This window comes from Xiphophorus maculatus, chromosome 20 (genome assembly GCF_002775205.1).
Source record: "Xiphophorus maculatus strain JP 163 A chromosome 20, X_maculatus-5.0-male, whole genome shotgun sequence".
In the NCBI taxonomy this organism is placed as follows: domain Eukaryota; kingdom Metazoa; phylum Chordata; class Actinopteri; order Cyprinodontiformes; family Poeciliidae; genus Xiphophorus; species Xiphophorus maculatus.
The window spans coordinates 31,613,543-31,640,729 of record NC_036462.1 but is presented as its reverse complement, the minus strand read 5'-3'; the positions used below and the strand labels follow the sequence as shown (position 1 = coordinate 31,640,729).

Below are 27,187 nucleotides of genomic sequence, written 5' to 3'. Positions count from 1 at the left end.
CAAAGCAATAAAAGTAGAAAATGGGAAAGACGTTGTGGCACTCATTGGCCTTGTGAGCTGATCTGTTTTGTGTTTTTATGATCTGATCAGGAAGCAGCTTCAAGTGTTCCTATGGTAATAAGAAACACTCGTTCAGATGGTTGTTCGCGTCCAGGCAACAGAAGAGGACCTTTCTTACTGTAACAATAAAACCACAGAAAAAAATAATCTGATCACCTCCACATTTTAAAAAAAAAGAAAAGTTTTTTTTATTTTTAACAGATTGACAAAATCCTTCCAGTGGAATTGACCAAATTAGATCAAGCATCAGAGTAGACAGGCCACAGTGATACAATAGTAAACCTTCAATCATTTCGATCATACACCGCTTGGCCAAAAAACACAGTGACTAATATTTGGTTGGGCAGCCTTTTGATTGGTTTATAGCCCATATTTGCTCTGGCATTGTTTCGGGAAACTTCTGCAACGCTGCAAGATTTATTTAAGCGTTCGTTTTTCACCAAGATCTTGCATTGATGATGATGATGATGACGATGGAGTCTGACCGAAGCTGCCTCCTGCTCCATAAATCTCTATCACGATCTCATCCCGATGAAACCTGCTGGCGCTGTCATCTTGGAACATCAGGCGTCATCGGGGAAGAAACAATCCAACGATGAACTAACCTAGTCATTCAGTACATCCAGCTGCTGCTGAACTTTAGCCTGACTGACTCCAGGAACCCCAGACTATAGCACTGCCTTCACGGCCTCCTACAGTAAACACAAGGCATGATGGGAGCATCACTTCATCTGCCTCTCTTCTTACCTGGGAAGCGCCCATCACTCTGGCAGAGGGTAAACTCATCAGATCACATGACCTTCTCCCAACCTTTCTGCTCCCCTGGAGCCTTTTTCTCCAATTAGCTTCACTGATCAGTGGTCTTCTTCTGGTTCAACAGCTGTTAAGTCCCAATCCAATGAGTTCCCTTAACACAATTTCACTTTTCAACAAAGCAATGAGTTCTACTTTTGTTTTCCCTCGATTTGACGTCACCAAACGTTTAAATGATCACTAATGGTTGATCTCGGTCATCCAGGTGGTATTGCTTCCTCATAGACGATGGGTCTCTTCCAGTTTTTAATAATGCGGTGATCGGGGCGTGCTGTGGTGGCGAAGGGGGTTAGCACACCCCACGTTTGGAGGCCTTAGTCCTCGACGCGGACGTCGCGGGTTCGACTCCCGGTCCCGACGACCTTTGCTGCATGTCTTCCCCCCTCTCCTCACCCTCCTTCCTGTCTGTCTGCCTACTGTCGAAAAAATACGAGCCACTAGCGCCGCAAAAACTCTTCGGAGAAAAAAATGGAAGAAAAAAAAAAGCGGTGATCAGTTCTCAGCCCAAATGTAAGCGTTACTGTATCTCTTTCGATGATTCCTCTGTTTGATGCCGATCATCGACCCTTCGTAAAGAGACTAACGTCCATTTTGTGAGGAGTTACCCGTTGCATCAGCTGTGGTTGAATTACGTGTTGAAGCTCCATGCAGAAACTGTCCAATAGGAGGCTCAGACCTATTTGTTCAGTTAAATTAGGTGGTGACATTTTGTTTTGGGTCAGGCAGTGTGTGTGCATCCAAGCTTCAACAGTACATGTTCCTTTAATGTGGTGAAATCTTCCTGTACCATTTGCAAAGAAACATCCCCAGAACGTAACGGTTAAAAACTATTGTTAATTTTCTTGGAGGAGTTGACCTCTTCCTCTTACACTGAACACAGACATTTTTAGATTTTTGTAAGGAGGTAAACCTGAACTGAGCAAAGGATCGAATCATGGATTCTCCCACTGAATACACACACACACTCAGTTCTGGAAATATGCTGAATTCCAACTACAGTTGTGAGTCCTCTCTAAAGTAAAAACTTGCTTCTTAACATCAGAACTGGCCCCGGAGTTCTGCAGTAGTCAGACACTGAGTTATATGAAACATGCAAAGCAGCTCCAGTCCAACCCAGACCTCCAGCTGGACCCTGGGGTCCTCTGCTAGGTGTTTTGAGGCGACTTCTTGTCCTGGCATATGAATGCCATGGAGCTGCTCAGCAGCTCGTTGATGTTCACCTCCACCACCTCACCTGTCGACCCGCCCTCTACTCCACCGCTGACCGCTACAAGCACGTGCTGGCCATTTCCCAGGGTGCTTTGCTCCTCAGACAGCAGGTTGGAATCCTCCCCATCCTGCTTGTCTCCTGACGAAATCACCTGAGGGACAGACAGGCTGGGTTGGTGCACAACCTGCAGACCGTTCTCCAAATCACTACCAACATCCCTGTTCCAGCTAACATGGAGGATTCCGTTAGGAGGTGGTGTTACCGTGTAGGTGGTGGAGCCCTGGCCCTCCGCCCCTTCCTCCAGCTCCATGTGACAGGACAGCAGGTGCTCCTGCAGCTCCAGCTGGGAGACGCAGATCAGCGTGCAGAGGGGGCAGCTGCTGGGCGGCTGGCTGCAGACGTGCTGCTGCGCCTGGTCCCCGCTGCCCAGTTCGGCCTTACAGTACAGGCAGGAGACGGGCGCCGGCTCCGAGCCTGGGGACAAGACAGCGCCTCTGTGAGGGACGGCAAGGGAGCGCTACCGGATCACTCTTCAGTCACATTCTACAGGAGAGACAATGTAGGGCTGACAGAAAACGAGCCCTGAGGGATCCCTCACATCCTGACTGTGGAAGTGTCTGGGAATAACTGGCATCATGTGTCTCTCATAATGATGCCAGTTAGTCCATCAAGACAGGAGACATGTTGATGATGATGACAACGACGATGATGATGATCATGTCTCTGGCGGCCGGTCCTCACCCTGGTGCTCCGAGGCCTGGTGCGTGGACAACGTGGCAGCGTCAGGGAAGAACTTGAAGCAGAGCTCACACTGGACCAGGGTCTTGAGCTGCCGGGTGTGGCTGGCAAACACGTCAGGATGGTTGGTTCTGTTGTGGTACCACAGCCCAGACAGTTGCTGGGATACATGAGAGCAAGAGAGAGAGAGAGAGATGTAATTTAGCTTTGTCAGAGGACACTAACTAATAATTGTGAAAATTATTATTATTTTATTATGGTTCACATCAAGGAAACCAAGCAGGAACATTTGGCATACAATAAATAATTTCTCTATATTTAACACAATGTTTGATGCTTGTCTATTCAATTAAAAAAAAAAAACTTTATTGATCCAAAAGAAAAAATTAACTGTTGTTGTAACGCGTATTATCCAAGGATCTTCAAAGAGTTATTGTAGCCGCTGATGGCAGTGGGCAGGAAGGATCTCCTGAAGCGGTCTGTGTTACAACGATAATGAAGAAACCTCTAACTGAAGACACTTTGCTTTATGACAGTCTTATGAAGAGGACGCTCAGGGTGTCTGTAAATTTCTTGATTTTGTGTCAAACTGTTCTTTTTTTATGCTCCTGGCTCTGATGCTGTTGCAACAGCAAATGTTGCTCTTCATAACAGACCTGAAGGAAGATCTGCAGACCGTACTACAAGACGTACAGTCTTCTATTTTTTTCCTTAATTTTCCAATAAAATTAAAGACAGTCTCCCATTTTCTCTCATAAAGAGACAGAACCCCGTTTTCCCAGAGTTCAGTTTTAGTATTTTCAGTTACCGTTCTTGTTTGTTTGATTTAGCCACACCTCTTCTTTATTCCTAACATTTATCATCCCAGGTTTGTGTATGTTTTTCATTTTTACAGATTATTTGATAGAACATCTTGATATGACTTTTTATTGTTTAATTTAGTCAGTTAACGTTAGGGTTTTGTTTGCCTTGGTTTTTATGGTTGTTTTTTTAAAACAAATATATATATATTTTTCTCATTGCCATATTTAGTCTTGCCTGTAATATGGAACAGCCCATTTTGTTTTTAAGGTTTGAGTGTATTTAACCAAATAGCTTCAACAGGAGAGCACCATGCCAGTTTAGCTGTTTGTACATGTCATCCGTTTTGGTGGGTTTAAATTCAGTATTGTTTATTTCTGCCAACTTCTCAGTCATTTTTGTAGTATTTTGGTAACATGTTTTTTTGGTCACATTTGTTTGTAAACCCACCTGCTACAGTGGACAACACCTGTCTGCTTCCCTTCCTCTGCCTGGTTATCTCTCTTTTTGTCTTTAACCATCTTGTCACAGCAACAGAAATTCATCATCTCACCTGGTAGGATTTGTTGCAGAGCTGGCAGCTGAACGGCCTGCTTCCAGAGTGTGTGACATTGTGTTTCTCCAGCAGGGCGGCGCTCTGGAACACCTTGCTGCATGTGCTGCACTTATGGAACTCCTTAGGGTGGAACTCCTGAATGTGCTGCTGATGCTCCTCCAGGGTGGAGAAGCTGAGGCAGCACTTTTTACAGTCATGAGGTTCTGACAGGTCTGAGAATGACAGCAGGAAGCAGTCAGAACGCAGTGGGAAACAGTCAGTATACAGCAGGAAACAGAACGCAGCAGGAAACAGTCAGTATACAGCAGGAAACAGAACGCAGCAGGAAACAGTCAGTATACAGCAGGAAACAGTCAGAACGCAGCGGGAAACAGTCAGTATACAGCAGAAAACAGTCAGTATACAGCAGGAAACAGTCAGAACACAGTAGGAAACAGAACGCAGCAGGAAACAGTCAGTATACAGCAGGAAACAGTCAGTATACAGCAGGAAACAGTCAGAACACAGTAGGAAACAGTCAGTATACAGCAGGAAACAGTCAGAACGCAGCAGGAAACAGTCAGAACACAGCAGTTCACTCTGATTACAACATCTTTCTGTGTGAACTTTTACTGAGGGAAAATGCATCAAAGTTAGCCATTTTCTGTATAAAGTCAGAGAAGGCACATAAATGTAAAATATTTCTAACACTGTATAAAAAAGGTTTAAGTGGTTAAATGAAAAATCTGCAGAATACACCAATTTGGTATACGATAGAATGATCGATTCGTAAAATAATTGTTAGTTGTGTCCCTGCTGTGAGCAATAATAGTGTTAACATCAGACTGAGTGGGTTCTTACTGTGGAAGGTCTGCAGGTGGACAGTGAGCCCGCTGGCCTGGCTGTAGCCCTTCCCACATTCTCGACACACATAAGGCCGGTCACCAGTGTGCGTCCGTACATGACGTGTGAGCTCAATGGACTGGGCGAACACAGCCTTACAGTACTGACACACATACATCTTTCCTGAAAAAACAATAAAAATAAGGTAATATTTTAAGATCTAAAACTAAGATTATTCCCTCCATACTGGTAGTAAGAAACCACAATGCCAGACTGTCCTACCCTCAGAGTGTTTCTTCTTGGTGTGGTAAGCCAGTGCAGCGGCTACACTGAAGCTCATGTCGCAGTGCTGACAGTGATAGGGTTTCTCTCCCGTGTGCAGCCTCATGTGGTTCTTCAGAGAAGAGTTGGCTCCGAACACTGCGCCACATTCCTCGCAGGCAAACGGCTTCACTTCAAGGTGCTCTGCCTGTTTGTGGTAAACCAAACCTGAAACGCCACAGGTTTGGTTGGAGGCGAATTTGCATGAACAAAGATTTTTTTATTCTAAACAATATGACCTTGTTGTAGGTAGTGATCAATATTGAACTCAGCTAACTGAATTCAACACATTATTGAATTAACACTGACACCAACATCACATTCAGCTACAGAACAACCAACTGAGTGGGAAAGAAAAATTGGACACTCAGTATATTGTCAAATTAATTTGAAAGTAGCTCAAAGATGAAAAAGACTCAACTTTTTAGAGCAGCAATCACAAACCTTGATTTCAGTCCCATACTATCTTTTTCAAGAGAGTTTGAAAAAGTTGGGACAGCGTATGAGCCGCTTGGTTCATACGCTGTCCCAACTGTCCCAGTTCCACCAGCTCAGTCAGTTTGCTGGTCCAAATCTCAGCAAACTACTGTGAGAAGCTTGTGGAAGCATTTCAGAGCTCAAAAGGTAATCCTACCAAACACCAACAAACCAAGAGACTAAAAATGCATGTCCTTCTGGATATTCTAGCACGTAGCAAACAGAAAATATATTAGTAATTCTAACTGACATAAAACAGGGAAGGTTTAGTCCGACTCAATGTCACAGAGAGAAAAAGGGTTACAGGTATATCAGTACTTGGAAAAATACAATGGAGTCAATAACTACTTTAAAGGGGTAGTATTATATATTTTCCAGGCACATAGAATTTTTTTTTAGCTCAATCAAATAACTATGTTACCGTACGTTGTTATAAAAATGCTGTATAGATCAAACATGAGGTCTGTCTCTTTAAAAAACCTCCTGCTCTGTCTGAAAATCCGCCTTCAGGAAGTCATCACAACATGGCTCCTCTATTAACCATTTAACAACATTTTGACCAGTGTTGCACTAAGAAGTAGCTCCTTTAATGAGCTCAGTAGGTGTGCAGTTTCACCAGATGTTTGCTAATTGCTGCTGGCTAGTCAGGTGGAGCTGAGTGGAAGAGTCACGGGGGGGGGGGGGCTGCTCGGTGAAACGGAAGCTTGGAAACTGCAGGTCTGAGGAGGAGCTTCATCCTCGAAGGCGGAGCTAGATCCATCCAGGCTTTTCTGCAGCTGAATGGTTGCCATGGATATTAAAGGATTTCTAAACCATGCATGAAAGAATCGAGGCAACACTCCAGGTATATTTTTGATGTGGGAATAACATCATAACGTGATGTCGAGCTCAAAAAAGTTGATCTTATATAATACTGCTCCTTTTAAAGTTACCATGACAGGAGAGATCAAAGGTCAGGTGACTCTCACCTGACGGGTGGGCGAAGCTGCGTCTGCAGATATCGCATGCCACTCTTTTCTTGACGCGCGGCGTGTTGCGGTGAACCTCCCCGCAGTGGCGCTGCAGAGCCCGCTGATTTGGCAGCTTCTTGGGGCACTGCGGACACTGGACCCTACACTCCTGTGACAAGGAGCAGCGCTTCACATGGGCTAACATCCGGCACTTAAAGTTAAAAGTCTTCTTGCACCACCGACAGGGGTAGCGGTTGGAGTCGGAGGAGGGCAGGAAAGAGGAGTCTGCCGCAGCGTCGGCCTCCGCCTCATCCTCATCGCTCTGGTTCTCGGTGGTCTCCATGTCTGCCTTCTCCTCTGGGTTTGGCTCCTTTGCAGAGTCGTCTGGCTCCTCTGAGTCAGCTAGAAAACACGGAGAAATGTCTGATGATGCGTGAAAAGCAGGGAGCAGCGTACAGGTCCCGTGTTTTTCCCTCTACCTGCAGCTTGCGGTGTGTTCTCGTCCGGATAGTCCAGCAGAGACCGCAGCGGTTCAGGGAACGCCAGCAGAGCTTTCTTCTGGACGCTGCAGAGTAGCTGGAGGAAGGAGCCTTCGCTGATTCCTCCGTCCCTCAGTCTGCCAATCAGCTTCTCCACCACAGAGGCTGGATCCCTGTCCTCGTAGCACTGACTCACCACCTGGCACAGACACAACGTGACCTCTGAACTTCAGAGAGCAGCACCAATGGTTTGGATTAAAACTGAACCTTTAGTGAATGTTTGATCATCTGCAGATAAATAGCAACATGTTAAAAGTTTAGGCCTTTCTGCTGGACTGAGCATCAACACAGAGTAGGCCTGATCTACTTTTTTATTTTATTTCTACTACTAAGTGAACAGCACAATGTGCTTAGGATACCATATTTTTCGGACTATAAGCTGCAACTTTTTTTTTTCCAAGCTTTGAACCATTATAGCCCGGTGAGGCTTTTCTGTGGATTTTTCTCCAACCGAAAGCAGGAAGTGAATCATTGGAAGTCAAAATTGGTAATCAAAGAAGAAAGTGCTAATTTTCATTTAGAGCAAGCACATGCTAGCAGCAGGCAAGACAGAGAAATGTTTTCAAACTCAAACCCCCTCATCATGGAAACAACATGAAGAAGTTCATATGATGCAGCTTTTAAGTTTAGGTCTATCGATCTGGCAGTGCAGATCGATAGCCGCTGCACGTAAGCTCGGCGTGAACGAATTTGGCGTTGGAGACGCAGGGCTGCGTCCTTAATAGCAGGTTTATTAAGGATCCAGCCCTCTACTGAGTCCTTGTGGAAAACCGAGAATGGCGAAGACACTGGCGGCTTATAGCCCAGTGCGGCTTATTTATGTACGTTTTTAGTTTGTTTGTTTTTTTGTTTTTGTTTTTTTAAACTTTGTGGGTGCGGCTTATAGAAAGGTGGGCTCCGTAGTCCGGAGAATACGGTATTTCTGTTTGTTTTGTTTTTTTTTACAAACTTGAATTAGGTGAAGTTAAAAATGCCACCTGACGAGTTCTGGGTGGAACACCTTGAAAGACAAAAAAGTTTTTCATTTTAAATGAAAAATGCATACATTTTTATTACAGTTTTGGCTGAATTACTGCTGTAAGTGTGTTGTTCTCTCATCAAATGGCCTGTTTAAGACTCTGTGTACTCTAGCTATTGATTATTCAGTTGCTAAATAATCCTAGGTTGGTGATTATTTCAATAATCGATTAATCGTGATTGCTTCAGCCCTAATCTTGTCCTTACTGTACAGCATATTATTCCTAATTGTGTTTTCATAATTTTTTTAAATAAATTTATACGTTGGCGTGAAGCTGCATGCCTCAATGTGCCGTCACACCTGAACTTCCACACTATTTCTATTCTATTCTTTTTTTAATTTAAGAACAATCCAATCACCATGCTAAAGAAAAAAATTAATTTGCACATATTCATGTTCAGTCAGTTTAAATAACATCCAGAGATCTCCGTCGTCTTGCTAGAAATCTAATTTTAATTAACTTTAGTAAATGTATTTACATACAATAACCTGATGTCTTTACATGAATAAATAAAAAAACTTAAACTGGCATTTGTGGGGGTGGGTGGGTGGGGGGGTAATCATTAACATTTAAGTTAATCCTAAGCAGTAGCAGCAGAACATGAAGTCTGCATTTTCAATATTTCTAACATTTTGGAGGAAATTTTTAACTTGAACAGCTTAGATTGAAGCAAACGGGAGATGAAGACAATGACAACAGACAGGCAAAGTCATAGACAGAATGGAGAAGCCTGTCAGTGTGAACAGGATTATGCTGCTCCATGGTTGAGAGGCGTGAACCTGTTGTACCTGTCTGCTCTGTTCATCCAGGCTGCTCTGTGCCGCCTGGCTCAGCAGCTCCAGGACAGACGGCATGCTGCTGAGGAGCTCCACCACCTGAGAGGAATGTTGAAGCAGCAGAGCAGCAGGTCCCTCTGGCACCTTTGTGGCCGACGGGCTGCTTTCTGCTGCTGCTGCTGCACTTCCAGAGGAGAAGGCCTCTTCAGGTTCTGGGGTCAGAGGGGGGTAGGGGGGGGGACAACAATGTTATATGTCTTTTTCTGCTAGAAAAAGTACAGTGTTTTTAATCAGACGTGCAAGGTTTGTTTAATTGTAATTGCAGAAGATTTCCTGGATGCAATGTTACGGCATTAAAAGGCATCCATGTTTGGTAGCTGGAGAGACTTTCACTATCCCTGATGTGATGGAGAGGTGAAGGAAAACTCAGCAGTTGCTACAATTACATGTTTACCTCATTTCATGCAGCCAATTTCTATGCTGCTTAATCAAGGAAAAGAGAACCATCAGTACACAGGCTTACTGAGCCATTTGCACTGATTGGTTCCCCTGCTAAAGATGGTTCAACAAAGCTTTGGTTAAATTACTGTAACATGTGGAAACAAACCTGAGGTGCCCAAGCCCTTTTCACAGGCTTTTCTACCAGTGGCTTCCTCTTCATCCTTTTTGTTGTCACGGCAACGTTTGCCCTCAACTGTCGTCTCCATCTTCTCAGAGGCCGAGTTGTCCTCGTTGGGTGATGCTGAGCGTCGGGTGCTCTCGCTCCCGGCGCCGCTGGTCTCCTCCTGGCTGCTTGTCTGCAGAACCGGGACTTTCTGACCCACCAGAGTGGAAAGGACCTTCTTAAAGCCCACGGCTACGTCGAACATTTGCAGGCTGTCCGCAGCCGCAACAATGCGGCTCGCGTTGTGCTTCCCCAGAGGCAACCGGCCAGTGTAGATCATTTCCAACAGCGCCCCAAACTCCTGGGAGGAAACCACGGAGGTGTCGATGGAGATGGTGTCCGAGCTGTCCAGAAGGGACCTGAGCAAGGAGCAGAGGCTTTTTTTTTTCTGCTGGTCCTGTCTCGTCCCACGTTTCAAACCGAAGCAAAATGTGCTGAACAGTTCAGACGTTTTACCTGAAGAGCAGGCTAGAGGCAGCCAGTACAACCTTGTGAGCCCGGTGAGAGCTGTCTCCCACCAGGATGGTGCAGTCACAGAACAGACCCTCCCTCCTCAGCGTCCACAGCTGCTGCAGCAGCTGCTTGCTGAAGTCAGGGAGCTCCATCATCGCGATGAATGATCTGCAGACCAAAAAAACAAAAAACAAAATCTGGTTCAACCAATGACTGTGAAAGACAGGGTTGGGCTTTGTTCTGCCAGCTCAGCTCAATACAATCTATATTTAGCAGCAATTCACAACTACTGTAATGTCAAGGGACCTTAAAAATTGGTCCAAATCATGTTTAAATGGGCTTTATTAAGGGATTCACACAGGATGCTCGAAAACCAGAACATCTGTTTTGTAAAAATCTGTAATACGATGACGAACCCCCTCCATCAAATGCTACATCTCCTGTAGCATATCTTAGCAAAAAGAAAATAAAATTGAGTCCAGGAAAACAAAAAATGCCTAATTACGTTTGGATCCCGTCCACTTCTGTCCATGGTTGAGGGGATTAACACAGACAATTTCCACAATTATTACAAATAGCATAATACTAACTCAGTTTTTCAATGTCTGTGAATATCAGTTGTCAAATATGGGTGGGCATTTAATGTATAGTTTATTATTTGTTGTAAAAAAAAATTCTTATCATGATAGAAGTTTTGATTTATTGTCGTCTCAATAAATTAGTTGATGTAAAAAAAAAAAGACAAATGTATGTCTGAGCGCAGTTTGGTAATTTAAATCATGTTTCTTTAAGTGGCTACTGAAGAAGCTTATTTTGACATAGGAATGTTTTTTTTAATAGGAATGCTATTTATGAACAGTATTTGTGTTTGTAGCAGTAGTTATTAGTTCTAAACTTATCACAATTAAACCGCAAAATATCGTGATAACAATCTAAGTCCGTATAGACTACCCCTACACGGTGGTCTATACGTATAGGGGTGGTCCGTATATTAGAGACTTTTACATTAGTCTCTAATATTAAACATGGAGCTTGACTATTCAGTTTTATCTCTGAATGAGATTTTTATCCTGAATTTAACGGGTCACCAATGAGGGGAAGGTACATTTGGAGACATTTAACCTCTCCTCTCCTTTAAAACTGTTTTGCTGTAGAGCACATCCTCACACAATGATAACGGACCTTGAAGTGAACACAGGAGAAATCCGACTCTTTTAGGAAAACCAAAACAAGACCTCTCCTGGTCGACTTACAGGAGAAACAGGGAAACTTCTAGATCATGACTACAGCTAAAAAAGAGAATCCATTTATCCTGTGTGTCTGTCTGTAATAAGGCCGCAGCTAGCTTTAGCTAAAAATGCTAATGTAATATTAAGAAAGCAGCTTTACTAAGGACAAACTACAGGGAGAATGCACTGAGACGGGCAGTAGACTCAGGTCCGCCATGCTTCTGCTGGTTCTCTTTACCTTTCATTCAAAGTTCCAGCTCTTTATTTAAACTTCTTTAGTGGACAATTCCAGTGTGCAATAAAGCTTAGCCGTTTTGAAAATGGCGACCACAATACTCAAGTACTTCCGCCTTGTGTACGGATATCTGCGTTACGTCATGAAGAATAATACTGCCACGGTCCTTTTTTAAAAAAAAAATTTTATTAAACAAACAGTATACAAAGACTCGTTGAGGTATAAGAACATTGCAACATAGGTAGAAAAAATAAACAAAAACAAGGAGCTAAGACTAAAGACAAGCACATAAACAGTAAGGCAAATGAATAACAGAGCAAGATTTTAAAACAAAAGAAAAGTAGAGATACTGGCAGTTACTTTTTTTGCAGAAACAGATTTCAAATGTTTCAATGAGGTGTAATACAATTTAAATTGGTTAAGAAAAAAATCAAAACAAGGTGTAGAACCTCTCCATTTACAGCAATGTATATAATATTTAACAAGCAAGAAGACAATATTTACCATGTCAGATATTTGACTATCAAGGCCATCAACATAGTATTATAATAATATCTCTGGGATGTCTTCAATTTTAAGGGACAACCAGTTTTTAATGTCTCTCCATAGTTTAAAAGAAAAGGGACAGGAAAAAAAGAGATGATTAATGGATTCCTCTGGACATTCACAAAAGGCACAACATGTTGAATCAAATTTTAATCTTTTGTGCAAAAATTCAGCCACTGGGTAAAAATTGTGAGAGATTTTGAAGCGAGTTTCTTTAACCTTTGGTGAAATCGGCCATTTTACATACTTGGAGAACGCCTTCTTCTTTATAATAGACAGATTGGTTGTTGTCAAGATCCTATTGTTGTAATCATTAAATAATTTAGATTTGAAGGCAGTCACAAGCATAACATTATTGCACTTTCCATCAGTCACACTATATTCCCCAATTTTCAGTTTGGGTAAAGATGAAATAACATTTGAATATCTTAAGGTGTTTTGGATGAGATGGATCAGAGCTACAGGAATAGCTTTGCATACTTCTAGATATTCATTACAAGTACAGTTCAGATCAAATTTGTTGGTAAAATCTCTATGATTTAACAAAACACCATTACTATCCATTAAGTCAGTTACAAATAAAATACCTTTTTCATACCAGTCAGTTTTAAAAATAGATTTTCCATTTATTAATATTGATCTGTTATTCCACACAACGGATCCATGTGGGGTAAAATTGTGGGTAAATATAATTTTCCAGAAATGTAAAACTTGCTTGTGGAAATTAGACAGTGCAATATTAATCTTTGTTAATTCAAAATCACATTTAAGCAAGAAACCTAAGCCACCGAGCTTATTAAATATAGATTCAGGTTTATGAAACCACATCGAGTTGGAATGAGACAAACAGGTCTTCAGCCAATTTACTCTAAATGAACCAATCAGAGCCTCAAAATCCAAAGCTCGAATTCCTCCTTTATCATAATCTTTAATAAGATGAGATCGTCATAGTGAGTTTTGTTCCTCCAGATAGAAAGATTATTGAATCGGCTTTCTTAATATTCTTGTCAGAGATGAAAGCAGAATGGCATGGATACATTAACTTGGACACTCCTTCAGCTTTGGACAGAAGAGTTCGTCCAAAAATAGTCAGATCTCTAGTGAACCAAAGACTCAAGGATTTCTTCATGCCATCCAAGCAACTTCCGATGTTCGTTACGTCATCAATAATAATACTGCCACTGTCCGCGGCAAGTGCTTCTTCTTTATTATGCGGGAATCGCAAGCAACTTTAAGGTTCATACCGCCACCTACTGTACACGAGCGTGTAGTGACACTACTTTACATCTATTAAATTCTATTTTTTTTAAATTTGGTATTTTAAAGATAGGTCCTTAATCTTTAACTATCCCCTGTGTTTGAGGGCGTGGCTGTCATGTTGGGGTTTAGGTTTCTAGCCCACATGCAGAACATCACAGGAGACAAAGAATCAGTTGAAGAATATTTATTGTAAAACAATAACCCAGTACAGATGTTGGCGTGCTTAGGGTCCAAACTGGGGGGGACTGCAGAACAGCGAAGAGGAAATGGTGAGTTCAATGGCAGCTGGGAAACAGGATGTGCGAGAAGGGAAAATCAGTTCTTACTTTCTGGTAGATATAGTCTCGGATTGAGAGGGTGGATGCTGCGGGTTCCGGATGGGCAGCAGAGCTGAGCGAGGTCCAAAGGCTGGGAGATGGCGGTGGAGGGCGGACAGGTAAGTTCTGGATTCGACGATGATGGAGGGAAGGGTCCGACAGCCAGCCGGAGGAAGTGAAACTGGAGAATCTTGAGATCCGACAGATGAGGAGGAAATGGGAACTCGGGCCATGCACCTGTGGGTACCACCCACGGCGTCACGAGGAGGGCTTAATCCAAAAGCCACAACGGAAGTCTCTCAGGGAGGATCCAGGGAATGACTCGAGAGGAAAACACCTGGAGAGCACAGAGAACAAAACGACGAACTAGAAAATTTCGGAAGAAATTTAGCCGGGGCCTGCCAAGGCGCGCCCGTCGGGCTTGGGCCCGGCGTCGTCGCGCCACAAATTGGCGTCGACGCTAAAGAACGCCGCGACGTAAGCAAGTTCCGAACTAATCCCATGTGTAACATTGCTTTGGATGAAAAAGTCATATACGGCCAAAAAGAGCAATTACTTCATGTAAAATATTCAAGGCTTTTATTTTGAAATTTTCAGTATGCTTCATTTTAAAGTTCTGAACTAATACCACGTGTAAGAGTGCTTTGGATGAAAAAGTCAAATAAAGCCAAAAAGAGCAATTACGTCATGTAAAAATATTCAAGGCTTTCATTTTGAAATTTTTGTTAAGCTTCATTTTAAAGGGCCAAACTAATACCACGTGTAACAGTGCTTTGGATGAAAAAGTCACATAAAGCCAAAAACAGCAATTACCTGATGTAAAAATATTCAAGGCTTTTATTTTGAAATTATTATTATGCTCCATTTTAAAGTTCCAAACTAATCCCATGTGTAACAGTGCTTTGGATGAAAAAGTCATATAAAGCCAAAAACAGCAATTACCTGATGTAAAAATATTCAAGGCTTTTATTTTGAAATTATTATTATTCTCCATTTTAAAGTTCCAAAGTAATCCCATGTGTAACAGTGCTTTGGATGAAAACGTCAAATAAAGCCAAAAACAGCAATTACCTGATGTAAAAATATTCAAGGCTTTTATTTTGAAATTATTATTCTCCATTTTAAAGTTCCAAACTAATCCCATGTGTAACATTGCTTTGGATGAAAAAGTCATATACGGCCAAAAAAAGCAATTACCTGATGTAAAAATATTCAAGGCTTTTATTTTGAAATTATTATTATTCTCCATTTTAAAGTTCCAAAGTAATCCCATGTGTAACAGTGCTTTGGATGAAAACGTCAAATAAAGCCAAAAACAGCAATTACCTGATGTAAAACTATTCAAGGCTTTTATTTTGAAATTATTATTATGCTCCATTTTAAAGTTCCAAACTAATCCCATGTGTAACAGTTACTGAGTTAAATCAGTTATATACAGCCCATAGCAGCAGTAGTTCTAAAGGCCAGTTGTCAGTCCTGATCTGTTTCAACTGAGGATAGATAGAACTACAGCGATGCGTATTCGTAGTCCAAATCAGCAGCCAATAGCCTCTTGAGTTCCGTTGCTATGGCAAATAATGGTCTCAGCAGGTGTGAGCTCTGAGCTGTGAGCTCTCAAACACACAAGTGTGTTTGAGCAAACACACTTTACTGAAAAAAAGCATTGGAAACAAATCCTTCTTGTTCGGGAACCGTAATACATATTCGAAAAGCGTTTCGAGCGTATGACAGTTCAATGTGTCTTCTGCGATAGTCCCGAGATTCATATCTGTACCTCACTCAGAGCATTTACAGTGATGAGAGAAAGAAATGTTGTGCCCATATCTGATCCGAGAGCGGCTGTCACTGTAATTTCAGCAAAAATGAGAAACTTTGGGTCGCTTAGAGGCAAATTGTGGACAAACCGTAACTGGTATCGACGAGCCGTCTTCACTTTCGAAGAGATCACAGACGTATCTACAAAATGAAATTTGAATGGCATTTCTAGGTGAATTTGTGACGACACAGCAAATCCTCAAAAATAGGGTATTTCTAGGATTTTTCCCATTGAGTTATAATGGGGTTTTTTTCGTAGTTTTTTGCGAATTATGTCGCCACGTTAAGCCCAAATCCCACCAAAAATAATAGCTCCAATGGCGTGAATTTTCTGCACGTTTTGATACCTCATTTGTAGGTGTGCACCCAGCGGTACGAGCCGCATTAACGGTTACGGAAGAAAAATAAAGAATTATAACTAGAAAATTTCGGAAGAAATTTAGCCGGGGCCTGCCAAGGCGCGCCCGTCGGGCATGGGCCCGGCGTCGTCACGCCACAAATCGGCGTCGACGCCAAAGAACGCCGCGACGTAATCAGTGGCACGCGGAGAACCGCAAGAACGTTGAGCGAGGCGGACGTGCACCATTCGGTACGATTTAAAATGTTGTCAAGGCTTTTATTTTGGAAGTTTCAGTATGCTTCATTTCAAAGGGCCAAACTAATCCCATGCGTAATAGTCCTTGGGTTAAAATAGTTATATAATGCTCAAAACACAAGTAGCTGATGTAAAAATATTCAAGGCTTTTATTTTGAAATTTTCAGTATGCTTCATTTCAGAGGGCCAAACTAATACCACGTGTAACAGTGCTTTGGATGAAAAAGTCACATAAAGCCAAAAACAGCAATTACCTGATGTAAAAATATTCAAGGCTTTTATTTTGAAATTATTATTATGCTCCATTTTAAAGTTCCGAACTAATCCCATGTGTAACATTGCTTTGGATGAAAAAGTCATATACGGCCAAAAAGAGCAATTACTTCATGTAAAATATTCAAGGCTTTTATTTTGAAACTTTTGTTAAGCTTCATTTCAAAGGGCCAAACTAATACCACGTGTAAGAGTGCTTTGGATGAAAAAGTCAAATAAAGCCAAAAAGAGCAATTACGTCATGTAAAAATATCCAAGGCTTTTATTTTGAAACTTTTGTTAAGCTTCATTTCAAAGGGCCAAACTAATAGCACGTGTAACAGTGCTTTGGATGAAAAAGTCAAATAAAGCCAAAAAGAGCAATTACATGATGTAAAAATATTCAAGGCTTTTATTTTGAAATTATTATTATGCTCCATTTTAAAGTTCCAAACTAATCCCATGTGTAACAGTGCTTTGGATGAAAAAGTCATATACGGCCAAAAAGAGCAATTACATGATGTAAAAATATTCAAGGCTTTTATTTTGAAATTATTATTATGCTCCATTTTAAAGTTCCAAACTAATACCATGTGTAACAGTGCTTTGGATGAAAACGTCAAATAAAGCCAAAAACAGCAATTACCTGATGTAAAAATATTCAAGGCTTTTATTTTGAAATTATTATTATGCTCCATTTTAAAGTTCCAAACTAATCCCATGTGTAACAGTTACTGAGTTAAATCAGTTATATACAGCCCATAGCAGCAGTAGTTCTAAAGGCCAGTTCTCAGTCCTGATCTGTTTCAACTGAGGATAGATAGAACTACAGTGATGCGTATTCGTAGTCCTAACCAGCAGCCAATAGCCTCTTGAGTTCCGTTGCTATGGCAAATAATGGTCTCAGCAGGTGTGAGCTCTGAGCTGTGAGCTCTCAAACACACAAGTGTGTTTGAGCAAACACATTTTACTGAAAAAAAGCATTGGAAACAAATCCTTCTTGTTCGGGAACCGTAATACATATTCGAAAAGCGTTTCGAGCGTATGACAGTTCAATGTGTCTTCTGCGATAGTCCCGAGATTCATATCTGTACCTCACTCAGAGCATTTACAGCGATGAGAGAAAGAAATGTTGTGCCCAGATATGAACCGAGATGGGCTGTCACTGTAATTTCAGCAAAAATGAGAAAGTTTGGGTCGCTTAGAGGCAAATTGTGGACAAACCGTAACTGGTATCGACGAGCCGTCTTCACTTTCGAAGAGATCACAGACGTATCTACAAAATGAAATTTGAATGGCATTTCTAGGTGAATTTGTGACGACACAGCAAATCCTCAAAAATAGGGTATTTCTAGGATTTTTCCCATTGAGTTATAATGGGGTTTTTTTCGCAGTTTTTTGCGAATTATGTCGCCACGTTAAGCCCAAATCCCACCAAAAATAATAGCTCCAATGGCGTGAATTTTCTGCACGTTTTGATACCTCATTTGTAGGTGTGCACCCAGCGGTATGAGCCGCATTAACGGTTACGGAAGAATAAAGAATATTAAAGAGACGCTTCTCTCCGACAATAGTAATAGGTTCCTGCCATTGCTTTGCATGGCAGGCCCCAACTAGAAAAACAAAATTTCTGAAGAAATTTAGCCGGGGCCTGCCAAGGCGCGCCCGTGGGGTTTGGGCCCGGCGTCGTCACGCCACAAATTGGCATCGACGCCAAAGAACGCCGCAACGTAACCAGTGGCACGCGGAGAACCGCAAGAACGTTAAGTGAGGTGGACGTGCACCATTCAGTACGATTTAAAATGTTGTCAAGGCTTTTATTTTGGAAGTTTTGTTAAACTTCATTTCAAAGGGCCAAACTAATACCACGTGTAAGAGTGCTTTGGATGAAAAAGTCAAATAAAGCCAAAAAGAGCAATTACGTCATGTAAAAATATTCAAGGCTTTTATTTTGAAATTTTCAGTATGCTTCATTTCAAAGGGCCAAACTAATACCATGTGTAACGGTGCTTTGGATGAAAAAGTCAAATAAAGCCAAAAAGAGCAATTACATGATGTAAAAATATTCAAGGCTTTTATTTTGAAATTTTCAGTATGCTTCATTTTAAAGTTCTGAACTAATACCATGTGTAACAGTGCTTTGGATGAAAAAGTCAAATAAAGCCAAAAAGAGCAATTACGTCATGTAAAAATATTCAGGGCTTTTATTGTGAAATTTTCAATATGCTTAATTTTAAAGTTCAAAACTAATCCCATGTGTAACAGTTACTGAGTTAAATCAGTTATATACAGCCCATAGCAGCAATTAGTTGTAAAGGCCAGTTCAGTCAACCTCTGTTTCAACTGAGTATTCCACTATATATAGAACTACAGTGATGCGTATTTGTATTCCTAACCACCAGCCAATAGCCTCTTGAGTTCCGTTGCTATGGTAAATAATGGTCTCAGCAGGTGTGAGCTGTGAGTCATACATGCTCAAACACACAATTGTGTGTTTGAGCCTACACGTTTTACTGAAAAAAAGCATTGGAAACAAATCCTTCCTGTTTGGGAACCGTAATACATATTCGAAAAGCGTTTGCAGCGTATCAGAGGTCAATGTGTCTTCTGCGATAGTCCCGAGATTCATATCTGTACCTCACTCAGAGCATTTACAGCGATGAGAGAAAGAAATGTTGTGCCCAGATCTGAAATTCTATTCAAATACATGGGAGAGAGCCTCAGACAGCCTCAGAAAATCCTGTCGCATGACTTTGCTCTGAAGCACCGTGACAGAAAACCGTACGGTCTAGATAAATTTCGAAAACATTTTACCGGAGCAGACAGGCGTATCAATGTCAGGACCGATTTTGATACTAATCGTGCGATATTTGTGGGCGTGATGGCGATTTCAAAAATGATTTAGGCTGAAAAAGTTGTCTTCATCTCTCACTCTAAGCAGCGAGAGACGCACTCTAACTTTAGGAAAAATGAGAAACTTTGGGTCGCTTAGAGGCAAATTGTGGACAAACCGTAACTGGTATTGACGAGCCGTCTTCACTTTCGAAGAGATCACAGAAGTATCTACAAAATGAAATTTGAATGGCATTTCTACGTGAATTCGTGACGACACAGAAAATCCTCAAAAATAGGGTATTTCTAGGATTTTTCCCATTGACTTATAATGGGGTTTTTTTCGTAGTTTTTTGCGAATTATGTCGCCACGTTAAGCCCAAATCCCACCACAAGTAATAGCTCCAATGGCGTGAATTTTCTGCACGTTTTGATACCTCATTTGTAGGTGTGCACGCAGCGGTATGAGCCGCATTAACGGTTACGGATGAAAAATAAAGAATTACTAGAAAATTTCGGAAGAAATTTAGACGGGGCCTGCCGAGGCGCGCCCGTGGGGTTCGGGCCCGGCGTCGTCGCGCCACAAATCGGCGTCGACGCCAAAGGACGCCGCGACGTCACCAGTGGCACGCGGAGAGCCGCAAGAACGTTAAGCGAGGCGGACGTGCACCGTTCGGTACGATTTAAAATGTTGTCGAGGCTTTTATTTTGGAAGTTTCAGTATGCTTCATTTCAAAGGGCCAAACTAATCCCATGCGTAATAGTCCTTGGGTTAAAATAGTTATATAATGCTCAAAACACAAGTAGCTGATGTAAAAGTATTCAAGGCTTTTATTTTGAAATTTTCAGTATGCTTCATTTTAAAGTTCTGAACTAATACCACGTGTAAGAGTGCTTTGGATGAAAAAGTCAAATAAAGCCAAAAAGAGCAATTACGTCATGTAAAAATATTCAAGGCTTTGATTTTGAAATTTTCTGTATGCTTCATTTCAAAGGGCCAAACTAATACCATGTGTAACAGTGCTTTGGATGAAAAAGTCAAATGAAGCCAAAAAGAGCAATTACATGATGTAAAAATATTCAAGGCTTTTATTTTGAAATTATTATTATGCTCCATTTTAAAGTTCCAAACTAATCCCATGTGTAATAGTCATTGGGTTAAATCAGTTATTTATTGCTCAAAAGAGCAATTATCTGATGTAAAATATGTCAAGACTTTTATTTTGGAATTTTTGTTAAACTTCAATTCAAAGGTCCAAACTAATTCCATGTATAACAGTCATTGGGTTAAATCAGTTATATAATGCTGAAAACGCAAGTAGTTAGCAAAATGCTAATGTTAGCATCATTGCTGTCACTAGCATGTGGGACATCACTAGGATGTTCTCTATAATGGACTTACTCCATTCAGTATACTAAACATGGCTAATAAGTCCAATAAATAGCTAATAGCTTATTTAAGCTAAAATGCTAATGCTAATGAACTGCCTTGCTGTGCAAGGCAGTTCCCTAACCTGAGAGAAACAGATAATGCAGAATAATATTATTGCACTGCCTGCGGCGGTGCACTAACCTCAGGGGCATGTTGAGGCTTTTATTTTGAAATTTCAGTATGCTTCATTTTAAAGTTCTGAACTAATACCACGTGTAAGAGTGCTTTGGATGAAAAAGTCAAATAAAGTCAAAAAGAGCAATTACGTCATGTAAAAATATTCAAGGCTTTTATTTTGAAATTTTTAGTATGCTTCATTATAAAGTTCTGAACTAATACCATGTGTAACAGTGCTTTGGATGAAAAAGTCAAATAAAGCCAAAAAGAGCAATTACGTCATGTAAAATTATTCAAGGCTTTTATTTTGAAATTTTCAGTATGCTTCATTTCAAAGGGCCAAACTAATACCACGTGTAACAGTGCTTTGGATGAAAAAGTCAAATAAAGCCAAAAACAGCAATTACCTGATGTAAAAATATTCAAGGCTTTTATTTTGAAATTATTATGCTCCATTTTAAAGTTCCAAACTAATCCCATGTGTAACAGTGCTTTGGATGAATAAGTCATATAAAGCCAAAAACAGCAATTACCTGATGTAAAAATATTCAAGGCTTTTATTTTGAAATTATTATTATTCTCCATTTTAAAGTTCCAAAGTAATCCCATGTGTAACAGTGCTTTGGATGAAAACGTCAAATAAAGCCAAAAACAGCAATTACCTGATGTAAAAATATTCAAGGCTTTTATTTTGAAATTATTATTCTCCATTTTAAAGTTCCAAACTAATCCCATGTGTAACATTGCTTTGGATGAAAAAGTCATATACGGCCAAAAAAAGCAATTACCTGATGTAAAAATATTCAAGGCTTTTATTTTGAAATTATTATTATTCTCCATTTTAAAGTTCCAAAGTAATCCCATGTGTAACAGTGCTTTGGATGAAAACGTCAAATAAAGCCAAAAACAGCAATTACCTGATGTAAAAATATTCAAGGCTTTTATTTTGAAAATATTATTCTCCATTTTAAAGTTCCAAACTAATCCCATGTGTAACATTGCTTTGGATGAAAAAGTCATATACGGCCAAAAAAAGCAATTACCTGATGTGAAAATATTCAAGGCTTTTATTTTGAAATTATTATTCTCCATTTTAAAGTTCCAAAGTAATCCCATGTGTAACAGTGCTTTGGATGAAAACGTCAAATAAAGCCAAAAACAGCAATTACCTGATGTAAAAATATTCAAGGCTTTTATTTTGAAATTATTATTATGCTCCATTTTAAAGTTCCAAACTAATCCCATGTGTAACAGTTACTGAGTTAAATCAGTTATATACAGCCCATAGCAGCAGTAGTTCTAAAGGCCAGTTCTCAGTCCTGATCTGTTTCAACTGAGGATAGATAGAACTACAGTGATGCGTATTCGTAGTCCTAACCAGCAGCCAATAGCCTCTTGAGTTCCGTTGCTATGGCAAATAATGGTCTCAGCAGGTGTGAGCTCTGAGCTGTGAGCTCTCAAACACACAAGTGTGTTTGAGCAAACACACTTTACTGAAAAAAAGCATTGGAAACAAATCCTTCTTGTTCGGGAACCGTAATACATATTCGAAAAGCGTTTCGAGCGTATGACAGTTCAATGTGTCTTCTGCGATAGTCCCGAGATTCATATCTGTACCTCACTCAGAGCATTTACAGCGATGAGAGAAAGAAATGTTGTGCCCAGATATGAACCGAGATGGGCTGTCACTGTAATTTCAGCAAAAATGAGAAAGTTTGGGTCGCTTAGAGGCAAATTGTGGACAAACCGTAACTGGTATCGACGAGCCGTCTTCACTTTCGAAGAGATCACAGACGTATCTACAAAATGAAATTTGAATGGCATTTCTAGGTGAATTTGTGACGACACAGCAAATCCTCAAAAATAGGGTATTTCTAGGATTTTTCCCATTGAGTTATAATGGGGTTTTTTTCGCAGTTTTTTGCGAATTATGTCGCCACGTTAAGCCCAAATCCCACCAAAAATAATAGCTCCAATGGCGTGAATTTTCTGCACGTTTTGATACCTCATTTGTAGGTGTGCACCCAGCGGTATGAGCCGCATTAACGGTTACGGAAGAAAAATAAAGTTCTATAATAATAATAACTAGAAAATTTCGGAAGAAATTTAGCCGGGGCCTGCCAAGGCGCGGCCGTGGGGTTCGGGCCCGGCGTCGTCGCGCCACAAATCGGCGTCGACGCCAAAGAACGCCGCGACGTAAGCAGTGGCACGCGGAGAACCGCAAGAACGTTAAGCGAGGCGGACGTGCACCGTTCGGTACGATTTAAAATGTTGTCAAGGCTTTTATTTTGGAAGTTTTGTTAAACTTCATTTCAAAGGGCCAAACTAATCCCATGCGTAATAGTCCTTGGGTTAAAATAGTTATATAATGCTCAAAACACAAGTAGCTGATGTAAAAAATATTCAAGGCTTTTATTTTGAAATTTTCAGTATGCTTCATTTCAAAGGGCCAAACTAATACCACGTGTAACAGTGCTTTGGATGAAAAAGTCAAATAAAGCCAAAAAGAGCAATTACGTCATGTAAAATTATTCAAGGCTTTTATTTTGAAATTTTCAGAATGCTTCATTTCAAAGGGCCAAACTAATACCACGTGTAACAGTGCTTTGGATGAAAAAGTCAAATAAAGCCAAAAAGAGCAATTACCTGATGTAAAAATATTCAAGGCTTTTATTTTGAAATTATTATTATGCTCCATTTTAAAGTTCCAAACTAATCCCATGTGTAACAGTGCTTTGGATGAAAAAGTCATATAAAGCCAAAAACAGCAATTACCTGATGTAAAAATATTCAAGGCTTTTATTTTGAAATTATTATTATTCTCCATTTTAAAGTTCCAAAGTAATCCCATGTGTAACAGTGCTTTGGATGAAAACGTCAAATAAAGCCAAAAACAGCAATTACCTGATGTAAAAATATTCAAGGCTTTTATTTTGAAATTATTATTCTCCATTTTAAAGTTCCAAACTAATCCCATGTGTAACATTGCTTGTGATGAAAAAGTCATATACGGCCAAAAAAAGCAATTACCTGATGTAAAAATATTCAAGGCTTTTATTTTGAAATTATTATTATGCTCCATTTTAAAGTTCCAAACTAATCCCATGTGTAACAGTTACTGAGTTAAATCAGTTATATACAGCCCATAGCAGCAGTAGTTCTAAAGGCCAGTTCTCAGTCCTGATCTGTTTCAACTGAGGATAGATAGAACTACAGCGATGCGTATTCGTAGTCCAAATCAGCAGCCAATAGCCTCTTGAGTTCCGTTGCTATGGCAAATAATGGTCTCAGCAGGTGTGAGCTGTGAGCTGTGAGCTCTCAAACACACAAGTGTGTTTGAGCAAACACACTTTACTGAAAAAAAGCATTGGAAACAAATCCTTCTTGTTCGGGAACCGTAATACATATTCGAAAAGCGTTTCGAGCGTATGACAGTTCAATGTGTCTTCTGCGATAGTCCCGAGATTCATATCTGTACCTCACTCAGAGCATTTACAGTGATGAGAGAAAGAAATGTTATGCCCAGATCTGAACCGAGATCGGCTGTCACTGTAATTTCAGCAAAAATGAGAAAGTTTGGGTCGCTTAGAGGCAAATTGTGGACAAACCGTAACTGGTATCGACGAGCCGTCTTCACTTTCGAAGAGATCACAGACGTATCTACAAAATGAAATTTGAATGGCATTTCTAGGTGAATTTGTGACGACACAGCAAATCCTCAAAAATAGGGTATTTCTAGGATTTTTCCCATTGAGTTATAATGGGGGTTTTTTCGTAGTTTTTTGCGAATTATGTCGCCACGTTAAGCCCAAATCCCACCAGAAGTAATAGCTCCAATGGCGTGAATTTTCTGCACGTTTTGATACCTCATTTGTAGGTGTGCACCCAGCGGTACGAGCCGCATTAACGGTTACGGAAGAAAAATAAAGAATTATAATAATATTAAAGAGACACTTTGTTGGGTGTAGAGTAATAGGTTCCTGCCATTGCTTTGCATGGCAGGCCCCAATAATATTAAAGAGACGCTTCTCTCCGACAATAGTAATAGGTTCCTGCCATTGCTTTGCATGGCAGGCCCCAACTAGAAAATTTCGGAAGAAATTTAGCCGGGGCCTGCCAAGGCGCGCCCGTCGGGCATGGGCCCGGCGTCGTCACGCCACAAATCGGCGTCGACGCTAAAGAACGCCGCGACGTAATCAGTGGCACGCGGAGAATCGCAAGAACGTTAAGCGAGGCGGACGTGCACCATTCGGTACGATTTAAAATGTTGTCGAGGCTTTTATTTTGGAAGTTTTGTTAAACTTCATTTCAAAGGGCCAAACTAATCCCATGCGTAATAGTCCTTGGGTTAAAATAGTTATATAATGCTCAAAACACAAGTAGCTGATGTAAAAATATTCAATGCTTTTATTGTGAAATTTTCAGTATGCTTCATTACGTCATGTAAAAATATTCAAGGCTTTTATTTTGAAAATTTCAGTATGCTTCATTTCAAAGGGTCGACCTAATCCCATGTGTAATAGTGCTTTGGATGAAAAAGTCAAATAAAGCCAAAAAGAGCAATTACATCATGTAAAAATATTCAAGGCTTTTATTTTGAAATTTCAGTATGCTTCATTTTAAAGTTCTGAACTAATACCACGTGTAAGAGTGCTTTGGATGAAAAAGTCAAATAAAGCCAAAAAGAGCAATTACGTCATGTAAAAATATTCAAGGCTTTTATTTTGAAATTATTATTATGCTCCATTTTAAAGTTCCAAACTAATCCCATGTGTAACAGTGCTTTGGATGAAAAAGTCATATAAAGCCAAAAACAGCAATTACCTGATGTAAAAATATTCAAGGCTTTTATTTTGAAATTATTATTATTCTCCATTTTAAAGTTCCAAAGTAATCCCATGTGTAACAGTGCTTTGGATGAAAACGTCAAATAAAGCCAAAAACAGCAATTACCTGATGTAAAACTATTCAAGGCTTTTATTTTGAAATTATTATTATGCTCCATTTTAAAGTTCCAAACTAATCCCATGTGTAACAGTTACTGAGTTAAATCAGTTATATACAGCCCATAGCAGCAGTAGTTCTAAAGGCCAGTTCTCAGTCCTGATCTGTTTCAACTGAGGATAGATAGAACTACAGTGATGCGTATTCGTAGTCCTAACCAGCAGCCAATAGCCTCTTGAGTTCCGTTGCTATGGCAAATAATGGTCTCAGCAGGTGTGAGCTCTGAGCTGTGAGCTCTCAAACACACAAGTGTGTTTGAGCAAACACACTTTACTGAAAAAAAGCATTGGAAACAAATCCTTCTTGTTCGGGAACCGTAATACATATTCGAAAAGCGTTTCGAGCGTATGACAGTTCAATGTGTCTTCTGCGATAGTCCCGAGATTCATATCTGTACCTCACTCAGAGCATTTACAGTGATGAGAGAAAGAAATGTTGTGCCCAGATCTGAACCGAGATCGGCTGTCACTGTAATTTCAAGCAAAAATGAGAAACTTTGGGTCGCTTAGAGGCAAATTGTGGACAAACCGTAACTGGTATCGACGAGCCGTCTTCACTTTCGAAGAGATCACAGACGTATCTACAAAATGAAATTTGAATGGCATTTCTAGGTGAATTTGTGACGACACAGCAAATCCTCAAAAATAGGGTATTTCTAGGATTTTTCCCATTGAGTTATAATGGGGTTTTTTTCGTAGTTTTTTGCGAATTATGTCGCCACGTTAAGCCCAAATCCCACCACAAGTAATAGCTCCAATGGCGTGAATTTTCTGCACGTTTTGATACCTCATTTGTAGGTGTGCACCCAGCGGTATGAGCCGCATTAACGGTGACGGAAGAAAAATAAAGAATTATAATAAAGAGACGCTTGTTGGGTGTAGAGTAATAGGTTCCTGCCATTGCTTTGCATGGCAGGCCCCAATAATACTTAAAGAGACGCTTCTCTCCGACAATAGTAATAGGTTCCTGCCATTGCTTTGCATGGCAGGCCCCAATTACTCGAGAGGAAGCTCAGAGGAAACAAACTCGGAGACTGACTCCGAGGGGCTCAGAGTGCCGTTTTGGCGAAAACACTCCAGCGTCGAAGTGCTGGCTGTCAGCGTCTTTTCACCTCCAGCTGATGATGAGAAGATCATCGTCAGGTGTGCAGAACTACAGGCACACCTCCGCCGGGAAACCAGCCTCTGGCGCCATCTGGTGGACGGCCCGTGAACCACCAAGAGGATCCAAAAATAAAGAAAAAACAGAACAAAAAACCCCGGAACCCGGTATTAATTGGTTAAGCAACACTAACCAATTAATACCGGAATTTAAGAACGCAAATATGCGGAGGTTACACTGACAGTGATATTTT

At 40.6% G+C, this 27,187-nt stretch overlaps 1 protein-coding gene and 1 long non-coding RNA gene across 2 annotated transcripts; both read right to left on the bottom strand.

Annotated features, from left to right (window-relative positions):
- Window positions 1–1,268: 1,268 nt before the first annotated feature.
- zbtb40 (zinc finger and BTB domain containing 40) lies at window positions 1,269–11,795 on the bottom strand. Its single transcript, XM_023325575.1, has 12 exons — window positions 11,667–11,795; window positions 10,203–10,367; window positions 9,690–10,105; window positions 9,095–9,294; window positions 7,228–7,426; window positions 6,767–7,150; window positions 5,283–5,489; window positions 5,019–5,183; window positions 4,176–4,390; window positions 2,825–2,981; window positions 2,346–2,557; window positions 1,269–2,234 (listed from the first exon to the last, which is right to left on the bottom strand). The coding sequence occupies exons 2-12, from the start codon at window positions 10,352–10,354 to the stop codon at window positions 2,019–2,021; spliced, it is 2,523 nt and encodes an 840-aa protein (XP_023181343.1). The 5' UTR covers window positions 10,355–10,367; window positions 11,667–11,795; the 3' UTR covers window positions 1,269–2,018.
- A 1,843-nt stretch (window positions 11,796–13,638) lies between these two features.
- LOC111605796 lies at window positions 13,639–27,020 on the bottom strand. The gene is made up of 2 exons (XR_002751831.1): window positions 26,945–27,020; window positions 13,639–14,123 (listed from the first exon to the last, which is right to left on the bottom strand). It is a non-coding gene; the product is annotated as an uncharacterized LOC111605796 (long non-coding RNA).
- Window positions 27,021–27,187: the final 167 nt, after the last annotated feature.